This window comes from Suricata suricatta, chromosome 8, assembly GCF_006229205.1.
Source record: "Suricata suricatta isolate VVHF042 chromosome 8, meerkat_22Aug2017_6uvM2_HiC, whole genome shotgun sequence".
Lineage (NCBI taxonomy): Eukaryota > Metazoa > Chordata > Mammalia > Carnivora > Herpestidae > Suricata > Suricata suricatta.
Window position 1 is genome coordinate 1568426 of NC_043707.1, and position 9214 is coordinate 1577639.

The 9214-nt window shown below is 66.8% G+C and overlaps 1 protein-coding gene across 1 annotated transcript in view; it reads left to right on the forward strand.

Moving 5' to 3' along the window:
* The window catches only part of TSC2 (TSC complex subunit 2), a 32082-nt gene that overhangs the window by 20031 nt on the left and 2837 nt on the right, over positions 1-9214 (forward strand). The window contains exons 26-36 of the mRNA XM_029946426.1: positions 233-335; positions 503-597; positions 3095-3259; positions 3434-3586; positions 3726-3838; positions 4288-4482; positions 5604-5807; positions 7714-7844; positions 8244-8734; positions 8957-9078; positions 9153-9182. Coding sequence (XP_029802286.1) covers positions 233-335; positions 503-597; positions 3095-3259; positions 3434-3586; positions 3726-3838; positions 4288-4482; positions 5604-5807; positions 7714-7844; positions 8244-8734; positions 8957-9078; positions 9153-9182 — 1802 coding nt within the window. The remainder of the gene's footprint in view (positions 1-232; positions 336-502; positions 598-3094; positions 3260-3433; positions 3587-3725; positions 3839-4287; positions 4483-5603; positions 5808-7713; positions 7845-8243; positions 8735-8956; positions 9079-9152; positions 9183-9214) is intronic.

Below are 9214 nucleotides of genomic sequence, written 5' to 3' on the forward strand. Positions count from 1 at the left end.
CAGAGAGGGGCGGAAGAGGATCCCAAACAGGCTCTGTGCTGCCAGTATAGACCGACGCAGGGCTCCAGCTCCCGAACCACCAGATCATGGTCTGAACTGAAATCAGGAGTCGGATGCTCAACTGACTGAGCCACCCGGTCTCTGTCCTAGGATGGGCCTCCCTGCTGTCCTCAGCTCGGCTGGTCGGCCTCGGGGGCCCGTATGGAGCCGTGTCATTTCCCCTCCTTCTCAGGTTTAATCAGTACATCGTGTGCCTGGCCCATCATGTCATAGCCATGTGGTTCATTAGATGCCGCCTGCCCTTCCGGAAGGACTTTGTCCCTTACATCACTAAGGTAGCCCGGCAGAGGCCGAAGTCCTTGCTGGGTGGGACCTGCTTTGCTGTCGGCTGGAGTGGGGTGACAGGGGAGAGGCGGGCACCGTCACATGCTGTGCTCACTGGGGGAGGAGGCACAGGGGCCAGCCCCCCGGCCTGCGGCTCAGGTGTGCTCCGCTCTGCCAGGGCCTGCGCTCCAATGTCCTCCTGTCTTTTGACGATACCCCAGAGAAGGACAGCTTCAGAGCTCGGAGCACCAGTCTCAACGAGAGGCCCAAGAGGTGCGGGCCTGCGGGGGGCGCGGGCCGGGGCGGGTCTGCGCGTGTGGCCCGTGGCCGGCCCGTGGGGTCTGGCCTGACCTCCTGGTCCAGGGCTGGCTAGTGGAAGTGGAACCGGGCCGAGGGGACGCCCCCATGCAGGCGGTGCCGGGCACCAGGGCTCTTGGCGATGAGGCAGGGCAGGGCCTGTGATGCTGCTACCGCCCCGTCTAGTCGGAGTGGCCAGCGCTGTTGGCACCGAGCCAGCCACCGGAGCACCGAGGGCAGACTTGAGGACAGGGCCAGGGTGCCAGCCGTAGGGCGTCTGGGTTTGGGTCTGCCTCCACCTGATGAGCCGAGCGAGGTGACCGGGCAGCTGTGCTCCTGGGAAGCTGAGGGCCTGGCCCGGGTGAGGAGGAGCCCAGGGCCCTGTAGTCGACCGGCCTCAGGCTGGGGTCCCCCTCCTTGCTGAGCTTGCTGGCCAGCCCCCTGCTAGTCAGGGGACACCCTCCTCTGCACCGTCACAGCCGCTTCTGCCACGCCCGAGAGCCGTGCTAGGCCTTGCCTCCTTTGCATTCCACCCCAGCGGCCACTCCTCCTTCTGCCCCTGCCTTCCACCCCAGCTTTTTCAGTTCTCCCCTGGGGGAGGGGGGTACGGCATTTTCCAGAAGGACCAGGTCAGTGTGACCGAATGTTAAAAGCTGGTTTCTCGAGCCCCAGGTCGCTGGGGGCCCGGGACCTTGAACTAAGACCCGGCCTCTTTGAGTGGTGACCTGTGGGGCGTCCGCACCCCCGCTCCCCGAGCTGGGTGGTGCTGGCCGTGGGGGCGGGGGATGCCTGGTCAGCGCAGCCTGGAATCTGCCGTGCGGTGCGCTCCATACCGTTTGATTTGCACTAATGGTCTTTGTTTTGGTACCGTGACTTTTTCTCAGTTTACGTTCACGAGATGTATTTTCACGCGTTTTGTTTTCTGTTTCTCCCCCTGCTCACTGGCCTCTGGCATGGCTCCTTGTTCATGTCGCCCGCGGGTTCTCCACCCTGACCCTGTGACCTGTGACCTTTCCTTCTCATCCCTCCAATGGCTTGTTCTCCCCTCCCGGGAGCCGGGCTCTCTGGGGCTTGGGCCTTCCTTCCTCACCTGGTAGTTTGAGGGTAGCCAGGCCCCCCAAACAAGGCCTGAATAACTCCCCACCCGTGAAAGAGGCCCAGGAGAGCTGTGCAGCCGACGCCTTCCGGTGCCGCAGCGTCAGTGTGTCTGAACATGCGGTCCGCAGGTAGTGGGCTTTGTCGGGCGGGGGGCTTGGACCCTGCGGCGCGGCCCGTGCGGCGGCACTGCCAGGCAGGAGCGCCCGGGGGGCGGTGCATGGGGCTGCTTGCATGACCTCGTGGCCTGGCCGGAGCTGGAGGAGCAGGAGACGGGCTCGTCCTGCCCGGCCCGGCCCTCGGTTCCAGGGAGCCTGGCGGTGAGGGGTGGAAAGGTTGCATTCTGCCTCAAGCCTCGTCTGAGCACGGGCGGGCTGCTCGGCCCCCTCAGAGGCTGGCCTGAGAGCCCGGAGCAGGGCGGCAGCTCTGAGAAAGCCGGTCTCCGGGGGCAGCTGCCCAAAGGCCTGTCCTTAAGGGCGAGGGGCGTCTGCATGTTAAAGCAGCGCCCACGAGGGTCAGGCGGAAACATGCTCTAGGGCTTGGCTTTCCTGTCCTCCCAAGTGGACTCTATCCTTGAGCTTTCTTTCAGGAAAGGTCTGCTTTTGTAGCAGCTGAAAAGGCACAGGGGCTCTGGGGGGCTGTGGGGTGGCGGCTGGGCTGGAGAGGCAGAACTCTCTCGAAGAGCAGGGCCTCGGTCACTGTTCCTGTGTGTCTGAGTGCAGGTGTGGGCCCCTGGGGGTCACCACGCCGACCAGACGAGGCTGCGTTGAGCTGCGGGGTAGGGGTGGTCTCCCCAGGCAGCCCCTTCAGGCCTAGGAGACCCACCTCCTCGATGCCGCCTGGCTGGGCCTCTGCTGAGTGTGGTTTGGGGGGCCGGGGGCGGGCGGTGAGGCCCTCCGCGCCCGTCCAGCCAAGTTTATCAGGAGCAGGACGTGGCAAAGGGGCTGGGGCATTATTTATCAGAATTAAGCCTGCATAAGCCTCTTGTGGGGGTGTGGAGCCGGGGGGGCCTGAGTTGAGGGTGAGGAGCTGCACACGAAGCCTAGACCGTCCCTGTCATCGGGAGGTGGCCCCGTGGGCAGAATGCAATCTTCGTGTCTCTGCATGACTAAAGGGCTCTGCCACAAAGCTGTCCCCTAACTCTTCCTGCTCTTCGGTGAGGGGACGTCAGTCTCTCGGTGTCTCCCATGAGGCCTTGCCCTCCTCTCTCTGGGAGGACATGTTGGTGCGGTCCGCTGGGCCTTGGCTCCACTGGCCGGGCGCCCCGGTGGGGCGTTTGTGGGCGCGGCCCCCAGCACATGCATGCCTCCAGCTCTGGCCCCTGGGGGGGAGAGGAGGGGCTGCCTGGCACCTGACCTTGCCGGGCCCCTCCCTCCAGCAGGATCCAGACGTCTCTCACAAGTGCCAGCTTGGGGTCTGCGGATGAGAACTCAATGGCCCAGGCTGATGACAACTTGAAAAATCTCCACCTGGAGCTCACGGAAACGTGTCTGGACATGATGGCCAGATATGTGTTCTCCAACTTCACGGCGGTCCCCAAGAGGTGGGGGCCGGGCTTTTTTCTTCGGCAACTGTACTTGGTCGATGGGCAGTGGCGGGTGAGGCGAGCGGGGCTCCTTCCTGCAGGCGGGACTCGGCCGGGGTGCGCCTTTGGAGCCACGATGCCCATCCAGAGCCCGTGGTGCAAGTCGTGGTCCAATGCACCTTGTGCTTCCAGGTCCCCTGTGGGAGAGTTCCTCTTAGCTGGTGGCAGGACCAAAACCTGGCTGGTTGGGAACAAGCTTGTCACTGTGACAACGAGCGTGGGGACCGGCACCCGGTCACTGCTGGGCTTGGACTCGGGAGAGCTGCAGGGCAGCCCGGAGCTGAGGTGACTGCACCCCCCACCCCCTGCCTGTCGGGCCGTGACCTTGGCTCTCCTGAGCCCAGGCTGGCGTGGCACCGTTGCACACCAGTGCTAGCCCATGAGGCGTCTCGGTCACGCTCTGCACGGACCCTCCTGTCCTCAGCTCGGACCCTGGCGTGCACGTGAGGCAGACAAAGGAGGCGCCTGCCAAGTTGGAGTCCCAGGCTGGGCAGCAGGTGTGCCGCGGGGCCCGGGACCGCGTCCGCTCCATGTCTGGTGAGCCTGAACCCCACCCCGCCGCCACCTCGGGGCCTCTGTGTGTCCGCGTGCTCGCGAAGACTACCAGGAGGTTGCTTCCGCGAGCCCTCGTCCTGGGCGTGCGGCGGCCGTGTGCCTTTTGCACAACTCTGGCCTGAGACCCCTTGTTGCCGGGGGTCCACTTCTCGTGGCTTGTTTTCTGGGAACCTTCGTCGTCCGCTCAACGCGCTCCTGGAGCTTGCCTTCGCTGCAGCTGGAGAGAGCCGTGGTCCGACGGTGGGGGCAGGTGCTGGGGCCCCTTCCTACGGCCCTCGGCCCCCCGAGGCTGATACCATATGAGGGCCATGCCCAGAGAGGGCTGAGGGGCCCAGGGCCCACCGGGCCCTGGGTGGAACAGCAGGTCTGTGCTGGCAGCCCTGCATTGGGCAGGTGGCCGTCACCAGCCCTCTTGTCCTCCCCTTCCTCAGGGGGCCACGGCCTTCGTGTTGGTGCCCTAGATGCTCCAGCCACCCACGTCCCAGGTGCACAGACCGCACCAGCCAGCAAGTCCGAGAGGGCCTCCGCTGCCACCCAGTTCCCGGCCCAAGAGAAGACAAGCCTGGCGGCCTACGTCCCCCTGCTGACCCAGGGCTGGGCGGAGATCCTGGTCCGGAGGCCCACAGGTACCGATGGGTCTGCACACGGCACAGCCGGGCTCTGTGGCCACGCGGTGAGCGTGGGACAATGGCCTGTGAGGGCTCTAGATGCACAGGAGGGCCATGCACGCCGGGCCGCGGGGGCCTCTGCTCCGTGGCACCCAAAGGGTGAGCTGAGCGGGAGGCCCGCCTGACAGGCCCGGAGCGGCAGCTTCAACAACGCGCACGCGTCTCCTCCTGCTCCTGGGGCCAAGTCTCAGGCGAGGGTGCCGGCAGGGCTGGTTCCTCTTGACACCCCTCTCCGTGCAGTGGAGACGCTCGTGGCTTCCCTCGTGTCCATGTGTGGGCGTCCCTCTGTGGGTGTGTGTCCTCTTGGGAGGGCTCCGGGGGTTAGGAAGCACCTCGGAGGCTCTGCTTTCCCTTGACCTGGGTCTCTCTGAGCTGCTGGAGGTTAGAGCTTCCAGACAGGGGTTTGGGGGGACAGGATTCAGCCTGTGATGGGTATTTGAGGGGTTAAAGGAAGGACTTAAGCCAAGGCCCAGGGCCTGGGATCCACTTTGAGCACAGTGCACGTGTGGTGGCAGAGTAGGACGAGGTGCCCTGTCTTGAGGAGCCTCCTAGGCAGTAAGGCTGTGGCCGAGCTCCTGTCAGGGAGCTGGCAGGGGGAGGCCAGACACCGGATGAGAAGGCCCAGGTAGGGCAAGAGGAGGCGGGTCTGGGTCGAGGGAGATGCTCTCGATGTGAAGATGCTCAGTGAGGAAGGTCGGTTCAGTGTTGGCCCAGGGGCCTTGGGAGACGGGCAGAGCCCAGAGAGCCCCCAGCTCCATTCCCTCCAAGCTTTTCGGGGGAGATCTGTTCTTTGAGGTGCCTCTGCCGGGCCGGGGTGTGAGAGCTGACCTGGGGTGCGGAGTGGCAGGAGCTGGGCCTCCTGCGCATCCGTGAGGCGGGTGATCGCCACACGGGGCTGCCCGACCTGGGATCTGGCGGCGTGGGAGTAGAGTGTCAGGGCCCGCCAGGGGCCCGCCGCTCCCTGGTTGAGCACAGGGAGCCCTGGCAACCCCCCTCCCCCCCAGTATGTGCCCTTGGGGACGGAGGGGTAGCAGTTGGAGGCGTCGGCCTGCGGTCTGAGGAGTCTGCCGGCCCCGCAGGGAACACCAGCTGGCTGATGAGCCTGGAGAACCCGCTCAGCCCCTTCTCCTCGGACCTCAACAACATGCCCCTGCAGGAGCTGTCCAACGCCCTCATGGCCGCTGAGCGCTTTAAGGAGCGTCGCGACACAGCCCTGTACAAGTCCCTGTCGGTGCCAGCGGCCGGCTCCGCGAAGCCGCCTCCGCCCCCGCGTTCTAACACAGGTGGGCCCACCCGCCGCCGCCGCCAGAGCCAGCACCGCTCCCCTGCGCCGCGGGGACGCGCCTGGAGCGGGGTCCCTGAGCTCTCCTCGCCGCGGCCTGACGCGGGAGCAGGGCCCGCTCCCACTAAACGGCCCCCCTCTTCCTGGGGTGCATGGTGAGCTGCGCAGGCGCAGGCGCAGCAGCGACCCCAGGAAGCCTTTGCCCTGCGCTCTCCTCGGAGCACCTGGGGCCAGGGCGCCCACGCTTCTGCTCGCGGCCTGAGCCTGCCTGCGCGCGTGCCCAGCCTGCTGCCTCCGAGCTTCCGGGCCACCGCTGGCCCGTCCCTGGGGCCGCACGTGGTACTCAGCGGCCCAGGACCTGTGTCGGCGAGGAGGAGGGCCGCGCTCGCCTCCCGGACGCCGGCTCCGGCAGCTTGGAGAGCCGGGCGCCGCTGGCCCTCCGCCCTCTCTCCAGGCCTGGGCTCTGCGGGACTCGTGGTGCCTTCCCTCTGCTCGCCCGTGCGTGGTCTCTCGTCCTGCTGACTGGCCGCTGCCGGTTTCCCTTGCAGTGGCCTCTCTCTCCTCCCTGTGCCAGACCAGCTGCCGAGGGGAGCTGCACAGGAGCGTGTCCTGGGCAGGTACTCGCGTGTCTCTTTAAGGGAAGCGTGCTGGCTGCAGAGCCCCGCTCTGCCTCATGGATGCTGTCCTCGCCCCGGTCGTGTGTCCCTCCACGATCCTGCCGGAGCTGCTCCGTGCCCTCGGGGAGCAGGGCCCCAACGCGCATGAGGACATCTGTGCAGAATGCCTGCGCTTGGCTGGCGGCCCCCCCCCCCCCCCCGGCCACATGCCCTTTGTGGCCGAGCTCTGTCCCCACGTCGGGCGAGCCCTCAGAGCCGCTTCTTCAGGCCTCTGGAGTTGACACTGGGCAGCTAAGCCACAGATGCTGGCAGGGGACAATTCTTTGGGGCGAGCCTGGCCCTGGGGCTCACCCAGCTGACCTTGCGCTGGCCTCTGGTGGTCTCATTGGCTTTGTGAACCCACAAATTGGGCTGTGTCTGCGTTTGTCGTGGGCTGGCCGGAGGCCCTGCAGACCAGCCTCTGGCCTGTCACTCCCAGGCCCTGGCAAGGGGGGGTCCGACCTGCATGGCCCTTGGGCCCACCTGGGTCCTCATGTGTGCACAGGAGCCAGTTAAGTAAGGGCAGTGTTCAGCGGGCTCTGGCAGGCGGCCCACAGGCCGTGTGCGTGTGGGGCTGCGAGCGTGGCGGCCGCGGGCTGTGCTAACCCCCGGTTGCTTCTCCCAGCACCCCCCCCCCGCCCCTACATCGGCACCGGAAATGCTGCTTTGGGGCATTGTATCCTTTCTGCGGCATTCCTCAGCTCCGGGTTTGGCTTGGGCTCCGATAGTGCGTCTCCGCTTTCCAGAACAGACTTCTGAGTCTGCGTGTGCGCAGGGATGCCTCCTGCACCAGGCGTCTCCTCGGGTCTGGTCAGGGAGGACTCTCACCTCTGGTCCTCCCGGTTCCTGGGGGCTGGTGTGGGCACGCCACTCCTCCCAAGCTGAGGCCCCATCAGCGGCAGGGGCTCGGCCCTCACGGCCTCGGGCCTGCCCTCACCCCTTTCCTTGCTGGAGCAGCAGAGGCCAGCGCTGTGGACACTGGGGTGGGGATGCCCCAATGTCCCTACACCAGGAGCCTGTGCTGGGGACGTCCTGTGTCAGGGGTCACATCCAGGCCCCTCAGAGCCCCCTCCTCCAGCTGACTTGATGGGGTATGGGCAGCTTAGAGCCACAGGCAAGGAAGGCCTCAGGTGAGGCCCTGTCGGGGGGCCGACATGCTCTCTCATGGGGGCCAGACCGGTACCTCGGGCCACGTGGGCTCCTGGGGGCTAAGCCGGCAGGCACCTAGCAGCCTCGTCTGTGTCCTCCCAGACTCCGCGGTGGTTCTGGAGGAGGGAGGCCCCGGCGACGCTGATTTGCCCCTGGAGCCCACGGAGCTGGAGGACTTTGAGGCAACGCTGGGCACGGAGAGGCGCTGCCAGGGCCCCGGAGCCTACAGCAGGGTGAGTACGCCCCTTTGCACTTCCGCCCCAGCCCCCGGGAGGAGGCAGGGCAGGAGGGCGAGGGCACCGAGGGAAGACGGCGGGGCCTCTGCTCCAGGCTCCCTGGCTCTGGCTGCCTCACTGAGCTTGGGTAAACCTAAAAACCAGCTACGTGTCCTTGCGAGTCTCTCCTGCGTGGACAGCCCGGGGTTTCCTGGGGGTCCCTTGGGCCTAGCGGCTCAGCATTGGCACCCTCCCGCACCGCTGCCCAGCGCAGGCAGGGGTCGTCCTAGGGGAAGGGGTGGGGCGGTCCACTTGCTGCCACGTGGCTCCTGCGGCCCTGGCTGGGGGATAGGTGGGGCTCATGGCCCCCGAGGAGGGTCCGTCCCAACGAAGGCTGTGGGGGCTGCTTCTTCCTAGTCGTCGTCCAGCTCCAGCCAAGAGGAGAGGTCGTTCACGGCAGAGGCGGCGGCCACCGGCGGGCTCCCCATCGAGCGGGCTGTGTCTGCCGAGGGAGCCCGGCCCTCCGCGGGGCTCTCCTTCCAGCCCGCCCAGCCCCTCAGCAAGTCCAGCTCCTCTCCGGAGCTGCAGACCCTGCAGGACGTCCTCGGGGACCCTGGGGACAAGGCCGACGTTGGCCGGCTGAGCCCCGAGGCCAAGGCCCGCTCGCAGTCCGGGACCCTGGACGGGGCAGGCGCTGCCTGGTCAACACCAGGGGAAGAGAGCCAGGGCCGGCGGCCCGAAGGTCTCTTGCCCTCTGGCTGTCCCCGCTCCCCTGGTGGCCTGCGGCCCAGAGGCTACACCATTTCTGATTCCGCCCCGTCACGCAGAGGCAAGAGGGTAGAGCGGGACGCCTTCAGGAGCAGAGCTGGGGCCTCCAATGCTGAGAAGGTGCCGGGCATCAACCCCAGGTGCGCCTTGCCCCTTCGGGTTGGAGCTGCTGGCCAGTCTCCAGGGGGCCGTGGCGCCTAGTGGCCCCGGGCAGAGCAGACTGGGCGGCAGATCATGTGGCCTCTGCCCCATGGCTGGTGGGAGCCACATGAGAGCGAAAGGGCAGAGGCCCGCTTCTTTGGGGCTGGCTGGCTGGTGCAGGCAGTGACCCTGGCCTGGCCCTCCCGTCTCTCCCCCTGCAGCTTTGTGTTCCTGCAGCTCTACCACTCGCCTTTCTTTGGTGACGAGTCCAACAAGCCGATCCTCCTGCCCAATGAGGTAGGCACGCAGGGTGCCCCCGGAGCCTGGGTGGGGACACTGGCGGGTGCCCGTAGCCCAGGCTTGCAGAGACAAAGCCTCCGCTCCCTGTGGCAGTCTACAGTGATGCCCCTGGGTGAGAGGCGCCCTCCCCAGATGGGCACCCGATGGGCTGGTGGCCGGGCTGGTGGCCGGGGACGGCC